The 17,855-nt window shown below is 45.5% G+C and overlaps 2 protein-coding genes across 14 annotated transcripts in view; one reads left to right on the forward strand and one right to left on the reverse strand.

Annotated features, from left to right (window-relative positions):
• lrba (LPS responsive beige-like anchor protein) overlaps window positions 1-5,543 on the forward strand; it is a 197,246-nt gene extending 191,703 nt beyond the window's left edge. For all 7 annotated transcript variants that reach the window (XM_048245589.1, XM_048245607.1, XM_048245615.1 and 4 more), the window contains 2 exons: window positions 3,737-3,888; window positions 4,306-5,543. In XM_048245589.1, coding sequence (XP_048101546.1) covers window positions 3,737-3,888; window positions 4,306-4,396 — 243 coding nt within the window. In that variant the 3' untranslated portion in view covers window positions 4,397-5,543. The remainder of the gene's footprint in view (window positions 1-3,736; window positions 3,889-4,305) is intronic.
• Window positions 5,544-5,722: 179 nt separating this feature from the next.
• dclk2a (doublecortin-like kinase 2a) overlaps window positions 5,723-17,855 on the reverse strand; it is a 42,692-nt gene continuing 30,559 nt past the window's right edge. For 4 of the 7 annotated variants that reach the window (XM_048245653.1, XM_048245645.1, XM_048245671.1 and 1 more), the window contains 11 exons: window positions 17,014-17,092; window positions 16,113-16,218; window positions 15,897-15,954; window positions 15,321-15,440; window positions 14,923-15,069; window positions 14,536-14,669; window positions 13,733-13,810; window positions 12,988-13,084; window positions 12,404-12,484; window positions 12,168-12,284; window positions 5,723-8,732 (listed from right to left, as the gene is read on the reverse strand). In XM_048245653.1, coding sequence (XP_048101610.1) covers window positions 8,343-8,732; window positions 12,168-12,284; window positions 12,404-12,484; window positions 12,988-13,084; window positions 13,733-13,810; window positions 14,536-14,669; window positions 14,923-15,069; window positions 15,321-15,440; window positions 15,897-15,954; window positions 16,113-16,218; window positions 17,014-17,092 — 1,407 coding nt within the window. In that variant the 3' untranslated portion in view covers window positions 5,723-8,342. Of the gene's footprint in view, window positions 8,733-9,615; window positions 10,765-12,167; window positions 12,285-12,403; window positions 12,485-12,987; window positions 13,085-13,732; window positions 13,811-14,535; window positions 14,670-14,922; window positions 15,070-15,320; window positions 15,441-15,896; window positions 15,955-16,112; window positions 16,219-17,013; window positions 17,093-17,855 lie in introns of all 7 variants that reach the window. The other 3 variants (XM_048245678.1, XR_007193708.1, XR_007193709.1) reach the window with 3 other exon arrangements.

The raw sequence follows: 17,855 nt of genomic DNA on the forward strand, positions 1-17,855 counted from the left end.
AGCTCAGTTCTGCAGCGTGGCCCAGCAACACCTTGATTAGCATCCCTTATCTGTCTGCCCATTTGTTTCCACTTAGCTCTCAGCTCCAGCGCTCAGCTCACCGGCCTGGCCAGGGGGCCTCCGGCAGCCGCCATGCCACCCGCTCACTCTCGGTTAGCCACAAGTGCAAATGATTGGCAGCGGTGAAATGTGTTGTGTTGACCAGATCGGTCAGGGATGCATCTGAGGCACACTGCAGTATCAATGTGCAGGACAGTTTCAGCTGTTAAAGAAACAGGACTTGTGTACTGTAGCTATGGAGATGTGTAGCCATGCTATTACAGAGAGTGAACCAAATCCCTTACAGTTGATATGCTGTTATTCCACTGCTTGGTTGAATTTCCCATTGTCCTACGTAATTTAGAACGACCATTAACCGTATGTTATTTGCACACCTATGAAGTAGGCCTAGATCCATTTTTTTGGCCGTATCACACTTGTATATTAATTCGCCGAACTCGTTGTGAAGTTTAAATGAACCGTCACGTTGCATCCGAGCTGTAAAATGCAGACGTTCAGAACATAGTAACATTGTAGCATATGACGGAGGTGGCTTTTAGCTAGATGGATGACAGCAGGCTAGGTAAAATAGCGATGTTTCAAAGTTAAAGTTCATCAGAATCTTGGGATACGCCCGCTTGACAACGGGAGAGATAGAACTAACGACTGGCCTTTGGCCGTAGCAACCATCCGTTTAGAACGGCAGTTTGTCCTGCAAGTTGAGAAATTAGTTGATATGTGTCGGAAGAAAGTAGTTCCGTTCCGAAAGACCGTTTTAGCGATTAAAACGTTTAAATTGTTACAGGAAATGAACACAACGCGCACTTCCGCTTTGCGTCGGGGCCGTTTTACAACCTCGACCGTGCATTAACTTCTGTGAACAGACCACCGTGTCGTCCATCATCCCTTACATATATACAATCACACTGACGTCTTATGTTGTGTCTGAAGCTCAAAGTCGTGTGCTAACCAGGGCCAGTAAGCAAGCTTGTCCATCTCATTGCTATCAAAGCCCTGACCTGTACCTGCCCAAGGGATGCCTCTCAGCACTCACTCTCATTCACTCACACTTTCACTCATTCGCTCACTCACTCTCTCACTCTGTCTTTCTCTCACTCACTCAGCATGTCGTCGGCTCTCCTCTCCTACGCTCTCCTTGCTGTCTTCTACACCCCCCTCATCTGCCCCTGCTGTGAATTCCTGCTAGCCAGCGTCAAGGAAGTCCTGACATGTCAGGGCCTCTCCCCCCCAGTGCCCTGAGCCCAGACCACAGCCAGCAGACACCAGTATCAATCTCACCTCCACTGGCGCCCCTACACAGTATGGGATGGTCATACACATGTGCTCATGGATACAGTGAGAATTAGTCATCTTTGTGCAAGTCTGTGTGTCTTTATATATGGAAGAGGAACATAGTGTTTGTGTGTGTGTGTGTGTGTGTGTGTCGCACAACTGCACGTGTGAGGGTCTGGGAGGTAGTGATCACATTCCTTCTTCTCAGAAAGAAGAAAAGCTTTAAAGCTTTATATCCTACTGTCAGGGAATCTTAACCCCTACTGAGTCCAGCATGGCATAGATTCCTTTCTCTCTAATCATTTTACCAGACATTTTCAAAATATATGTATTAAACATCAACTGTAATCAAGACATCCATAAATTTGGCCCTAACCTTAGGGGCCACTCAGGAGCCAGAGGGGGGAGTTGGAGAGGCTCTGCTAGGATGAAGAATTCATGAGGGCCAGTCTCCAAAGCCCTGGCCCCCAGCCTTGTTTTACATCAGATGGATCTCTGATACCGGAGCTATAGCGGCCATCTTGGATTTGTAGTCATCCCCACAGAGCCAGGCAGCTGATTTATGGGCAAGACCACACCCTCAAACATGGACTGACCCGGCTGGCCTGTCAGAACCTTGTCACCAGTCTGCCACTCAGTCCACTACTTTAGAGCTCTCTTTTTATCCCCAATTAAGAATCTCCCATCATATAGCCACAGTTAGTCCATACTAGACAGTAGTATACTATACACACTAAAAAACTAGTAGACTGCGTAGTAGACAGTGTATGTATATATAGATCATGATCATTAAATGGTACAAAGAACGGGTACAGTGAAACTTGAGACACGACTACACAGATATCACACAAACAGAAAACAAATCAAATGCCAGCCTCCTCCTCCTCCTCCTCCTCCTCCTCCTCCTCCTCCTCCTCCTCCTCCTCCAACACCAGACCCTTTCTGGGTTTTTGGATGCTGATCTTACAGAGCCATCGCCATGATGGATTCCTCCCTGTGTTTCTAATAAACATGCAGCAGAGGATCAGCAGGCTGGTGAAGGCTAAAGAATGATGCTGACTCCAGATCAGATCTCAGCCTTCCTATGACTCATCTCTGAGCCCTTTCACTTAATCTGTGATCAGAGTGAATGTTCTGCCTGGTCAGTGATGATGTACAGGACATGTAACTCGGTGCCTAATTATGAGATGTTAAAGAGGCCCATTTGGCCCTGAGCAGATCTCTGGTTTGGCTCTGTGCATGCATAGAAGGGTGTGTGGTAAACCAGGGTGATAGAATTATAAACTGTTTCCGGATTTTAGAAAGATTTCATTGCGTAATGACAAACAAGTGTTTGCTCTCTGGGTTAGCTGTTATTTGTTGACCTCTTTATCTAGTGTATCTATGTAGTGTAGAATCTAACTTCATCGTGCCGTGCTTGTGGCTGAAACATGAATGAGATTGAAAGTGAGGTTGAGTGTGTGTAGTTGTTTGTCACAGATAACTGAGTAATCAGGGTCAGTCACTGAGCTGCATGTTATCATGTCATCTCACCATGTGTCAGTTCTCATTTGCTTTGGGCTGTGGAGTAAACTCGGGAAGAAAAATTACACCCCTCCAGCTCTTCATGTCGTATATTATCCTTGTTTCCCTGGGGACACTTTAAAGTGTAACACATCCCTTATGAGCACAGGAAAAGCCAGATGAGCAGAATAAATCTCTCGGCTCTCAGCTGGACTGGCGCTGCTGGAGTCTGCCGCTGTGGCTGCAGAGGCCCACCATTGGCTGGCTGCTGACCAGCATGCAGGGACAGGCCTTGGCCTGTGGGGCTTTGGGGAGAGGGCCGCGCAGACCCCTGCAGACATCAGGCGGAGGCCCTGTAGCCCGGCAGCCCTCTAATCAGACGCCAGGGCCGAGCGGCTCGCATTCATCACCGACTGCCCAGAACTTTCTTCCACTGGCCAAGTCATAACAAAGCGCTATCGCAAGTCACCAGGCCGCCGAGATGCTTATCACTTTTATTTATCTGCTGAAGGCAACTTCAAAGGCCCCGAGAGCAGCGCTCCGCACATGTGCTGGGTGGACTAGAGGAGGAAGCTGAACTCACCTCCTCATCTCCATCTACACACACACACACACACACACACACACACAGCATAGGTAATTATTAGGGCATGGGCATTGGAAGTGAAGAGGTTGAATATGAACCCAAACTTTCCTTGAATGGCTTGGAATGTGTGTGTGTGTGTGTGTGTGTGTTTGAGTGCATCCATGCGTGTGTCTCCCTGTGTGTTTCAGTGTTAAAGCTGCGGATACTGTATGTGTATATATGTTGTGTGTGTGTGTGTGTGTGTTGGTATGATGGATGCGTTATTCTAAAGTAGGACAACAGAGCCCATGCTGAGTGTGTGGTGTGTGTTTGTAGGCCATGCAGCTGAGCAGGGATGGCCAGTACCTGCTGAGTGGAGGAGACGCCGGAGTTCTGAGTGTGTGGCAGGTGTATGACATGAAGCAGCTCTTCACCTACCCAGGCTGTGACGCAGGAATCCGCTCCATGGCCATGTCCCATGACCAGAGGTAAGGTCAAGCACAGCATAGTGCCATGTGCCATGACCAGAGGTAAGGTCCAGCACAGCAGCACAGGCAGTCCAGTGTGCAGGAATGTCTGGGGACATGTGTATGTAGATGTCTTTCATGTTGAAAAATGTATTATTTATGTATTATATATATATATATATATATATATATATATATATACACTCAAACCTGTGTGTGTGTGTGTTTATTAACTCCTAAATAGCCCCTGTCACTGTGCATTTGGCTATGGTAAAATGTTGTGAAAATAATTTGATAATGATTTGAAAATAATGATTCTAGGAGCTCCTCTTTTCATCCAAATGATAGTATTTTAATGACTTAAAAAAGCATCAAAAACCAAGAAAGCCCAAGTTCATCAGTCCAGGCCTGTGTCCGACCTCTTCTTCCTCTCTGCAGGTGCATTATCACTGGCATGGCGTCTGGCAGCATCGTCCTGTTCTACAATGACTTCAACAGGTGGCACCATGAGTACCAGACCCGTTACTGAGGGGCCAGCACTCCGCAGTACAAACATCCACTGGGCCGCTCTGCTGGTTCACCATGGCAACAGCACTGGCCACTGCAAGCCCAATCCTGCCATGGCTCTCAGAGACACTATTCTGAATACATGTTCAAATTCTGAATGTATCTCTTAACAGAAGTTTAAAAATTCAACTATTTTTAAAAGGGCATTGTTATATTTTGTAGATCTTATGCTATTTCATATAATATTAAATCTTAGGGGTGGGGTTATATACCTATCATTGAAATAAATCTATTTTTAGCTGTAAAAGTCTATTTTCACCTCAGCCCACCAAAAATAAAGGGCTCGAGTGGTCAATAGCTAGATGACTATATTTGCATCTATAGTCCATATATAGATTCCATATATTTGTGTACTTCTTGGGGTGAGTGATTTTTTCAGTTGCTGTGTCTGTTGGGGGATTTTTTTCTTGATAGCTTTTTTGCTGCTGAAGGGGTGTGGTTTAGATGAGACTGAGGTGGCTCAGATGGAGCTCTGTCCATACTGAAGCTACATCCACACATCTCTGACTGAAGCATACTCTTCTCGGTTGGTTTGCCCAAATGCAGGCATATCTTTCCTTGCTGCACACGCTGTATTTTGCAATACTTCAAATCTGGTTTTACTGAAGAGGGCAGGTTGCGCTTGATGCCTGTCAATGTAGGACCTGCTGGAGTGGGACGGCCTGTAATGAGATTGCGTAGTACTGTGTGTCGTCGTGGTTATGTGATGGGGGAGATGTCAGCGGGATGAGGTGGCGTTGCGACAGCACGAGGGTCTTTTTGAATCACTGGATCATTTCCACTCTAAAACTCAGTGTCATATCTCACAAGCTTCCTCACACCAGGACCTCCATTCTGTATGTTGTGTGTGTAATCCTCTCTCTCTCTCTCTCTTTGTGGTGACAGCACTAGGGACGTGATTTATCCTTTCAAACAATGTCTTGCACAGATGTTATCCATGGACAAACATTCCTCGTTGGTTTGATTGGAAAGATATGTGATTAATGATGATTGATGAAAATAACTGCTGTTTTTACAGTCACACAACTCTACGGCAGTCCATTTCCAATGAGTGTCTTTTTGATTTGTGTGATGAGTCAAAACAATAAAATGGAGTTTTGTATCAGAAATTGATTTTGGAAGTGTTATTTTTTTGTAGACGTTTTATCATGTATTAGTTGTTATCAAAGACTGTCTGTCTTTTTAATATGTTAATACAGCTACCTGTTTGTAATATGTTTATACATTTGTGTTCACAATGTATCAATATGGACCATTGCTTATAGCATAAATGAAAGTCAATGAGAAATCATTTCAGAGATTTTATTGCATTTCATGAAGGTTTTGATGAATTCCTATTACAAAATGAAAAAAGGTTCTAGGCCAAGAGGATTACATTTAAAATGGCTGCACAAACTTTACACCTTCATCTTGAAAACTGGATCCCTTGTATATAAAACATAACTGTGAGTTTTGAAGAGAACACAGGGAGAATTCTGAAAGAGCGCTATAGCAACAGATTATGACTAACACTGGAACCCACCACTGTGACTTTTAGCAGCCTCACAGACTAAAATGTGAGTCGCAAAAGAGGAATTTTGCATGCAGCTAAAAAATTCCTTAAGAATAGAGCAGAAAACCACAGAAAATTAAACCAGGCCTCCAGATTTCAGCTTTCAAAAACGTCCAGATAGTCTAAGTAAGAACAACTTCACATTATAATAGTCACTATTGATGCTTTTAATGGGCACAACTGAATTAGACAAATGAATATGTATCCTGCATTGGTCCTCAGGCCAGGGTTACTAAATGTTCCCGAGGCCTCATCACTCATCTGTAGATGTGAGAGGAATGCTGATCAGAACCACACAGCACAGCACATCGAGCAGAGGCACAGCCTCATGAGAACCACAAGGTTCTCCTTAATCAGGAAAAACTAGCAGATATTTACAAAAATATTATTGCATACCCTCTGTTACTTTTTCATCAAAAAGACACCAACAAGGGCATGAATGTCCTGTGTTCATGTTTGTTTGTAAGCTCTGTGTAAGCTTCTACAGTAGGTTTGCACTAGTAGGACCCTTACTCATTTACCTCTAACACTCATCACAATCAGCACATTCAAGCATAGTTTCCAGGAGCAAAAAAAAAAAAACAACAATCAGAAGTAAAATTCACATCAACAAGGATTAACTCACATTGTCTTTTCATACAACTTGATCATCTTTCAAATGCTTTCAAGTACAAATTCACATATATACAATCAAGTCAATCACAACATAGAAAAATAGCTCATCCACTATTTTGTGTCTCATGATGGACTGGGTCCAGTAATGAATGACATAATTTTGTAACAGATCTGCAAATCAGCTAATTCCAAATTCAAATTGCCCTTTGCAATAATCAGTGTTTTATGAGCTAACCATGATATAGTCATGGATGCAGTAATTGTGTTCCAGTAGCTCACCACGTACAGCATAGTGCTAACTAAACCAATATTGGATTGGATTCCCAATGAGCATGTTCTGATAAAAATGTAAACCCTACTGATGTTGGATAAGAGTTGAGTAATGAATAGTATATAGATATGTGTCCTGCCTTAATGCTGCCATGAGCAACTAGGGATTAGAGCAGCCATTTAATTGGTCATGTTCATGCTAGAGTGATAAGAACAACAGCTGGTAGAGTGGACGGGATGAGGCTAGTAGCCAGTTTGACACGTCCTGAGGCACGTCTTTCACGAGGCATGTCTGACTCTCAAGGTCACAGATTGTCCATCTGAATGCCCAGGGCAGGGCAGTAGCACAACTCAGGTTACATTACAAGTACTCTAGAAGGCATATCTCCCCAGTGTATTCCGTACAATGTAGGGAATAGTTAAAATACTCGGTTTTTCTACGTAATAACACTGACTCAGGTAATGGAGGATTCATGAGAATATTAATCATGCAAGATCCATTTTAAGGGAACACAAGTTATGTTTACTAGGAGGAGCATTTAATGCTTCTAGTTGACTTTATCTGTGTGACAGAGGAGTGTGTCTGGTATCTGAGGAGCCTGCGTTAGGCATAAGGAATATAGGCAAAGCTTGAAAGGGATCTGACATTGGGATGGAGCTGAAAAGAACTACCTAATACATGCAAATGCAATACATGCAGTGGTGAGCTTTCTACTGTGGAACCAGCTTTATCTGAGAGCCTTGGCTTAGGAAGTCAGAAGAACCAGCTTTTTCCTGGTTTAAGCTCTTTTCTATGAATGGGTAAATTCATTGTATGCGACAATTGTATATACATTGTGCTCATACTTGGAAAATGTATGACCTTAAAGTAAGGGTGGCTAAGCTCATCTCCCCTGGCCAGGCGTGAGTGTGGGGTGGGTGTGGGGGACGAGAGGGCTCACTCCTCCCTCAGCAGCTTCCAAGCAGGAGGAGGGCCTTCGTACTCAAGGCTGCATAGAGGTGGCTCTGGGAGAGAGCTGGAGGGGGGCGGAGGAGGCGCAGGCCAGGAGAGCGATGTGGGGGGCTCAGGAGGAGGGAGGGGGGGACTAGGGGCCACAGCAGTGGGAGCAGCAGCAGCTTCAGAGCTCTCCAGTGGAACCCCAGGGGGAGGCTCCGCAGATGAGGGGGCTGGAGGAGCAGTTGGGGCACAGGTGGAGGGGGGTGGCTTCTCTGGTGAGGGGTCACAGGTGGAGGGGGTGGCTTCTCTGGTGAGGGGTCACAGGTGGAGAGGGGTGGCTTCTCTGGTGAGGGGTCACGGGTGGAGGAGGGAAGCTTCTCTGGTGAGGGGTCACAGGTGGAGGAGGGAAGCTTCTCTGGTGAGGGGGCACAGATGGAGGGGGGTGGCTTCTCTGGTGAGGGGTCACAGGTGGAGGAGGGAGGCTTCTCTGGTGAGGGGTCACGGGTGGAGGGGGGTGGCTTCTCTGGTGAGGGGTCACGGGTGGAGGGGGTGGCTTCTCTGGTGAGGGGTCACGGGTGTAGGGGGGAAGCTTCTCTGGTGAGGGGTCACGGGTGGAGGGGGGAAGCTTCTCTGGTGAGGGGTCACAGGTGGAGGGGGGAAGCTTCTCTGGTGAGGGGTCACAGGTGAAGGGGGTGGCTTCTCTGGTGAGGGGGCACAGGGGTTGTCTGGCTCAGGTACAGAGGGTGATGGCAGATTCTCCCAATGAACGGAGAGGGGTGTTTTGGGGGAACGGTCACAAAATAGGGTCTTCTCTGATGGATCAGGACAGGAGATCTTCTCTGATAGCACAGAGGCAGGGGAAGGCAGGCTGTTGTTCTGGCGACGACGATGAAGCTGGATGTTTTCCTTATCTAGCGCTGTGTTCTACAGAGCACAGTCAGAGAAAGATGAGACACATTAGAAATACAAATGACCTATCAGACGAGACGCTAAAATACACCTGACAACAAAGTAAACTCACTTCCTGCTCATTCTTTTAGTGTTGATATATTACTTCATCTTACAAGCTGTATGTGCCCTAAGTTGCTGTAAGTGATATTGTGTTGGGAGTGCTCACACTGAAGGGACTATGCTGTGACTGCTGATATGGAAAAAACAAACAATATGGAGAGCTTTATGGGAAAAAACTCCAAACTGTATCCAACTCTCCTGAGGTCATAACCTGGTCTGGGTGTATTTTCACACAAACAACAATTCTTGCCTACCAATTACCTTGCATGTACACAAACAAGACAAAACAAGTACATAAAAGAGTTTAGCAAGAAAGACAAATATCGCTTACAGCACCTTTAAGGGCAGTACCAATTCAGTTAATTTGTCCTACAGATACATACATACTCTCAACTCGTTACTAAAAAACAGTGCTCCATAGAGGGGCTTTGCCACTAAGAGGCCAACATGTTTGATGCTAAGTGAGTGGTGGCTTAACTACTCAAACTCCCAAAAGCAGATTAAACACCAATATAATGAAGCAGCAGATCTTAACAACATCGAGCATGCTCAATGGGGGCCAAAATGAGAAACTGCCATCAGGTAATGACATGGCACATGACTTGTGTCTGGTTGCCTAGTGATCTAAATTGATGCAGCTAATAGAGCTGTGCTTTCTCATCTACTGAGTCCCAAATCATGATGCGGGAGTAGCCCACTATGGCCAATTTCTCACTTCCCCCAGATGTGCTAGTGAGTTGTATGGTGAAGCAGCAGGCGCTGGCTGTGCGGCAGAGCGGTGAGTGTTAGTACATACCATTGCCTTGGAGCTAACCAGAGCGAGGGAATGCAGGCGAGAGGGCAGGGGAGAGGGAGGAAGCAGAGGGACAGAAACTAGTCTTACTCAACTGGGCACAAACAGTTCATGACAGCAGAGGGCTACGTGCAACTGTATGCCCCAACATGCTGATCCAGGAGCACACTCTGTGGTTTTCTCAGAGTGGCCTAGATAGGGCTCAGGTTGGGTTGGCTGGCCCTGAACCAGTGTGTACGGGCAAACAGTAGCTTGATGCTACAGTAAGAAACCTCTGTTTTTTATTAGTGTTCCCCTCCCCTGCACCAAATGCTAGGTATGTCTTTTGTCCAAGGCAATAAGCATTTCTGTTGGCATACCTCTCTGTCACCATTCATTGTGTCCTCGTCAATACAATGGCAACCTCCAATTCTACTTTTCACCACAAGAGGGCGATGCAGACTAAGCTGCATGAGTGTGCCAATGAGGAAGCAGTGACACATTCTCCACAAACAGTATTCACACAAGTCTTTCAGTGTTAATTAAAATAGAAAGTCAAGAGAACTTCTGAGGCCCATTACAGCTGAGCAGCAAGGACAAAGACAAACATGTTGACAGAGAGGTAAGCTGAGTAGAGTCCTGTCAGTCTTTCTAATAGCAGTCGGGTTAGCAGCGGTGGAACACTTAGCACTGCTTTATGGCCTCTCATGCCCCAGATACAGCCAGAAGAGAGAACAGAACACCCCACCCCCCAAAACACTGCAGTGACATCTCACAACCACTCAGAAGCAGTAACTCACACCACATCAGTAGTGACTGAACAGAACAGCAACACGTGAGAGAGGGGGAAGTGTTAGAGAGTGAGAAGAAAAGAGAAGAGGTGAGTGGGGAGGAGAACCACACAAGAGGCAGTCACGGCCTTTCCCCTGCACTGAAGAGCAGGCCAGGAAAATGAGGCTAGGAGTCAGGCAGCCAAGCTAGCCCGAGGAGGCTGAGCACAGGTTAAGTCAGAGGGGCCAGGCTGGGCTAGAGCACCGGGGGTTACTGGACAGGAGAGTGGCTGGCGGCAGGTACCAGACATCCAGCTCCAGGCTTCTCCTGTGGTCCCGGCGAGAGAGGGGTGTGTAGAGGTGGGGTGGAGGGGCACAGGACTGAACCCCCTCACAGCTCAAACTGAGAATGAGATCCAGAGCACATCAAACTCCCACCATGTCTGAGGCCTCCAGAACACTCGGAGTGTTTGTGTCATTAAGGGCCTTCTAATGTTGGAGACTGCTACCTGGGCTCTGACAAGAGCAACTAATTCTGTTCTGTTCTATGTGCCATATTGTAAGGGTACTAAGCCGAATTCAGAATCAATGCTGGGTAAAATGCTGCCACTGGTGTGTGTGTGTAGGTGCTGACTGTACACACCTCACATTCTTGGGGTTCTTGTGTCTCAGATAGGCAGATAATGGCATAACCGCAAGAACACAGAGAGTGTGTTCCCGTGGTCAACAACAACAAGAAAAGGAACTAAGATGACGTAGTATTTGAAAACATTCACAGACACTCTAATATGTGACTAAATGAAAATAAATTGTGACTATGACTTATGGTAGACTCTGTGAGATGACATAGTGCCTGCATTACTGTATATGGATGAACAAATTATGTGCAAACTAAAATATGAGCCTGAATGTAGAGAGTGAGTGCCTGATAATGCACTGGACTTCCTCTGCACCCACAGTGGAGCTCCCGTTGACTACTGGCCTGTTCGGCATGCTGTCATCATACAGAGCCTAGCGAGAGCCATGTATGGAGGTATGGGCATGAACATGTGCTGTGCTGGCTGACAATGGTGCAGCATGAACGACTTGATTCTACAGGATGATGACGTGATAGACTAACAGTGGCCATGTTCACAGGAATCAATATGAGCACCATTCTGTACTGTCCACTAGCAGTGCTATTCCACACGTGTCCACTAGCAGTGCTATTCCACACGTGTCCACTAGCAGTGCTATTCCACACGTGTCCACTAGTAGTGCTATTCCACACGTGTCCACTAGCAGTCCAAAACAATTTACACTCAGATAGAGAGATGTACTTGTAGTCTAGTCTTAAAGCAGTAAAAGAGGCATGTGAACATTGGGACATGTCCTTCTCTTTCATCAGTCTCATCTACTGGATGTACTCAGGGTCACAGGGCGGCTCAATCCCTGGCTCAACAAGCCCCATGTCCCAGAGCTGCTTAGACGTAATGCCACATTCCCCATGAACATGACTGATATCATTACAGGGACAATCGGCTGTGGCTTTCCCCAGAATGCTAAATCATCTGGGGTGTTCTCTGAGATTGTCCAAGCTCTTATGTAAGGAAGTGACTCATGTGTGGAGGCAGAGAGTGGGCTCTCCACTGGACGGCACCGCTCACTTCAAAGGCTGAGTGCCAAACTGAGTCCCATGGGCCCTAGCCATAAAGAAACTGTATTCATGCAAAGGAAGCTCTATACCGCATTTTAAAAATACATGGCATTAGCTTTTCTGTGTGTGTGTGTGTGTGTGTGTGTGTGTGTGTGTGTGTGTGTTCTCACCATGATGACGGACACTCCGGCGGAAGTGTTGTTCTGCTTTGGCGTGTTGTTAAAATGTGTCTTGAGTTTACCTGTCACCTCAATCCTTGTGTTATTCCCCAGAGCAGCATCCTCCTGCTGAAAACAGACACCTGATTACAACACAGGCACACATCACACAAACAGCTCTAGCACAGCATACATGCCATAGGAATGGCAGCACGCAGCACGCCACCGGAGCCTGTCCACAGCCTTACCGTGACCCAAGGGTGACCCAGCACATCCTCTGCAGTGTACCTGGCCTCCACATTCACCTGAAGCATGCGGCCAATGAGCTCCTGAGAGAGAAAGACTACAGTCAGATCCAGAAATAAACCACCATCCGTTCAAGAGCTTCATCTAACCCTACAGGCGTATCTGAAACACAGCCTCTGCTCCGTTTAAGAAGTGCTGCTGATTGTGGCGTGTAATTTGCCGGCCTGCTGTGGCTGTGGCAGGGTGTGTTTAAGCACAAAGAGCTGTCCTCTCAGAGGCTGCTCTCCCGGCACACTTTGTCCTGGACCTGCTCTCCCTGCCGCAGTAATAGCAGGGAATCTAATTAGCGCTGGTGACCTTGTGCTGACAGATCTGCTGCCAGAGGAAGACACAGAGCTCATCTATGAAGCACCAGAGTCCCCTCTCTCTCTGCTCCACTCACACAGAGATCCAGAGACACACATCCAGACTACAGTAGGGATCAGGTCATCTGCATGGACACGAGACACAGAGGCAGGAGAGGACAGAACAGGGACATATGCACACGTGCACCTGAATGTGTGTGTGTTTATGTGCTAATACACACCTTAGCAGAGGCACTTATATTCTCCCAGTAAGGGGTGGGGAACGCCAAGCGACCCAGCAGGATTTGGTCAAACAGGTCCTCCTGAAGGTTATTCTCACTGGAGACACATGCAACATACATACAATAAATACAACAGGTCCATTTGGACTCTTCAGGGAGATGAGATGAGATGAGATGAGATGAGATGAGATGAGATGAGATGAGATGAGATGAGATGAGATGAGATGAGAGATATACAGAGTTCAATTCATAGCAGCCGATGGATATGATTTAGACTGGCCTATACTCATTCACTGACCTGCAAATGACCGTGAAAATGCTTGTGTGTGCATGACCGCAAATGTACAGTTAAGCAGGCGAGTTTAAATATGATTACACCTCACTGAAGGCTTATCTCTCAACTGTGACGCACATTAAGCAACCTTCAAAATCCAAACTCAATGACTTTCTTTTCATTTCTGTTTGAAGTGACATTGCTGATAAAATGGATCATCATTAAAACAAATCTACATAATATACAGTGTGGATTATATACAGTAGCTACTATGATTTGCATTTACAATAAAATAGTTCAAACAACATTTCTGTTCTAAACTAGTACCATCTATTGTCTACCCAGCTATGATGGACCTGCTGGACTGTGTCTGTGTATATCCATGATTATGAGTGTATAAGAATTGTATTCCAGTTGATACTTGAGAGAGAGAGAGAGAGAGAGAGAGAGAAAGAGAGTAACCCACTGTACCTGCGGAATGGAGGGAATCCACACAACAAGATGTAGGTGATCACTCCCGCAGCCCAGATGTCCACCTTCAGTCCATAACTATGACGACCACACACAGATCGTGCATTAGGAGAAAAAAGAACCACAAACACAGTCTTCCCTGGTGCAGTAAAGTGATACTTACATTGCAACATTCATAGAGGGAACAGTGGTATAGGTTTTATAAATGTTGTTGTAATGTAAACATTTACACCGTAATGTTACAGTAGATGAACCTCAACAGCACCTTCCCAAACCCCTTACCCAGACCCAACAACACCCGACCCCCTTACCCAGACCCAACAACACCCCGACCCCCTTGCCCAGACCCAACAAAACCTTCCCAAACCCCTTACCCAGACCCAACAACACCTTCCCAAATCCCTTACCCAGACCCAACACCTTCCCAAACCCCTTACCCAGACCCAACAACACCCTGGCCCCCTTACCCAGACCCATCAACACCTTCCCAAACCCCTTACCCAGACCCAACAACACCCGACCCCCTTGCCCAGACCCAACAACACCCGACCCCTTACCCAGACCCAACAACACCTTCCCAAACCCCTTACCCAGACCCAACAACACCCTGGCCCCCTTACCCAGACCCATCAACACCTTCCCAAACCCCTTACCCAGCCCCAACACCTTCCCAAACCCCTTACCCAGACCCAACAACACCCTGGCCCCCTTACCCAGACCCAACACCCTGGCCCCCTTACCCAGACCCAAAAACACCTTCCCAAACCCCTTACCCAGACCCAACAACACCCTGACCCTCTTACCCAGACTCAGCGATGATCTCTGGGGCCACATATGTGGGTGTCCCACACACAGTGTACAGAGGTCCCTCCACCACGGTAGCCAATCCAAAGTCTCCTAATTTCAAGGACTTGGTGCCATCAGGATACTCACACACCTGAAATATAACACACACACATACACACAGAGAGAGAGAGAGAGAGAGAGAGAGAGAGAAATATATTGTCATATCTTTAAAAAATATTAGAAATACATTTCTCTGTGCTTTCTTGGAAGGAGCATACTCCCCCCAACACATGAGTTATACAAATAACCCACCTCCACACAGCAGTTTGACTTTTTCCATAGGGATTTCCATCCTTAAGGGACTACATTTTAAATCCAAATCAAACATATCTGCGGTGGCTCACCAGTAGATTCTCTGGTTTGATGTCTCTGTGCACTATGCTCATTCGGTGCAGGTACTTGAGGGCCCCTGCCAAGTTGAACACCATCACACTGGCATCTCTCTCTGTGTATTTTGTGGAAGAGGTGATGGAATCGAACAGGTCACCACCCTGGGAAGAGCAGACATTAAAGGTTTAACAGCTGCTCAAATGCTGCTGCACATATTCAAATGATAACAATGTACAAGGCACTGATTGTGCACTGCATAATGAAATACCTGACATAATTAACAATGTTTCTCTGTGCACTAATTATGAACTGGTACCTAAAAGATGTTGAACATTTGTTGAATAATATGTATATAGTTTTATAATGTTAGAATGACTGTCTTTGGTAATGAAGTGTGCTATTGGAGACACACCTTCACCAACTCCATGACCAGGTAAAGCTCTGTGGGAGTGTCCACCTCCTCAATCAGCATGATGATGTTGGGGTGCTTGACCCGCCTTAAAACAGCCACCTCATTCTCTATAAGGTGCTCCTGTGGGTCAATGGAACTCAGTCAACAAATCACAGACTCATTCCAATGACAGATAGAGGATCATTCCACTGATAGTAAATTCAAATAAATATGCAGTAATTCCTGTAAATTGTCAAAGATTAAAATCAGAGAAAGGGATCTTCTCTAAGTTATGGCCTCATAATTAAGGCTTAAACAGATGGCCATTTAATAACACTTGTCACATGGTTACTCAACCAACACATTTTTAAATTGACATTTGAATCCCCATTCTAGCTCCTTGTCTAGACTGGCGTTTGTCATATCTATCATATCATCTGTGTACATGCAGCCACTCAGAACACAATCTTATATCATGTTCAATCTCACATGGTTGAAATCAACATAATAAATCATAAACCCTGTTATCAGGTCACATTTTCAGTCTGTTTCTGCCCATCACAAGTGCCCATCTGTGGGTTGGGTGATCCTACTTACTTTGCCAGCACACTTAGTCTTGTCTATGATCTTCAAAGCAAACTCTTTACCAGTGGAGCTGTGGAAGAGAGACATGACTGGGTAACTAATCACTTTTGTATAATATTTTGTATAATATAATATAATATAATATAATATAATATAATATAATAATATATTATTTATGAACTTCTAATCAAACTTTCTTCATTTGAAAAAAAATATTAGTTGACTCACTGTTCAGTACATTCTTTTACTATAGCAAAATTTCCATCACCAATGACTTTCCCAATGTTATACTTCTCCATAACGGTGGATTCAGACATGTTTCTGTTGCCATTGACTGCAGGAGTAAAGAATGCATGTACCATCAACAGAGTCCCAGATTTCCCACTTTCCAAACCAACAAATCATGGTACTGACTAACTTGCAAGGATATCATTATTGAAGATAAAATTATCATACACCAACGTATCACTACTTATTACCAGAGGGTCTGAAAACTAGCATTACCTGTAGAGAGAGCAAAGAGAGAGAAGTTTGGCTCATACTTTGAGAGAAGATGTTGAGGGGGCTATGCAAGAGACACCTCAGAGAGTAAGACAAAAACACAGTACACCCACACCCTAGCTAATACAGTGCTACCAACACTAATTCCACAAGATTCATTTCTGCTCATCTGATGCTAGGATCTACAGTCAATCTAATTGATGCTAAAATGTAGCCTACAGTGTCACTGCAGAGGGTGCTATGCAGAACAGCCCAAGGTCACATTGCTACAGCTCTCTCATCAGGCTATCCTCGTGGGTACTGCAGATTTGTCTCAGCATTGCACTGTGTGTGTGTGTGTGTGTGTGTGTGTGTGTGTGTGTGTGTGTGTGTGTGTGTGTGTGTGTGTGTGAGAGAGAGAGAGAGTAAGCATGTTAGAGAGAGAGAGAGAGAGAGAGAAGAGAGAGAAGAGAGAGTGAGAGAGAAGTAGAGTACAGGACGTTAGGGCCATCTCAGAGACACATGCTGGGGGAATGACTTCTTTGTTTATGGTGGGCAGAGCAATATGGAAAAGAGAGAAAGACTGAATGGAAGAGAAACAGAGAAAGAAAGAGAGAAAAGCAGAGAGAATGATACATCAATGCATTACCTTCAGGACTGAGACTGTTAGCAGGTGGCTGCTCATTTGAACCATTCACATTGGAGGCTGAAGTATGATGTGGAGGAATCTGCCGAGAGAGAGAGAGAAAGGTTCCTGGTTAATGTGACGTGCATATGATGAGGAACAGAAACATAGGACTAGAGATGGAGAAGAAAGAAAGACAGCTAACCTGGCCAATATAAAGCCTACAAATGTAAGGGGCCGTGTTCAGCACATCACTCATTTAATATAAAGAGCACAACAACTCCAATCATACTAACATCATTCTTAACCACTGCCTCAGGGAATCCCTTTAAATAATTCCTTTTAAAACTAATCAGTACCAAATCAGTCATTTGACTTAAGCCACAACGCACAGAAGCAGGACAGAAGAGAACTCTGGGCCAAAAGCCACAATGCAAATAAACAGAGCATGGAGAGGGGCTTCCAACGTAATCATTGAATTCACCCTTCGCTAAGCCACACCTGAAAACTGCCACATGCCAATCATGGCTTAGCAACCCGTCACTAGGCACGGGAGGTCTGACAAGCTTTTCAAGTTTTGCCATGTTAACCTGTGGAGACTGAAGGCCTGTGGGTCATGAAGGGCACTTACTGTATTTGGATGTGTGGTGCCCTAACCCACGTAAAGACACAGTGAAATAACATGTTACACTATAGAAACATGATATAATTGGGAACACATATTGTTCTAACTATAAAAAATGGCATATTGCATGATATTTCGAGAGATACATGCTTCACGATGACAGCAAGAAGTTGTTAACAGACGTTCACCAAGATGTATAGCCCATCAGCAATCTATTTAAAATAACACCTATTTGAAGTAC

Source organism: Alosa alosa, chromosome 1, assembly GCF_017589495.1.
Source record: "Alosa alosa isolate M-15738 ecotype Scorff River chromosome 1, AALO_Geno_1.1, whole genome shotgun sequence".
NCBI classification, from domain to species: domain Eukaryota; kingdom Metazoa; phylum Chordata; class Actinopteri; order Clupeiformes; family Clupeidae; genus Alosa; species Alosa alosa.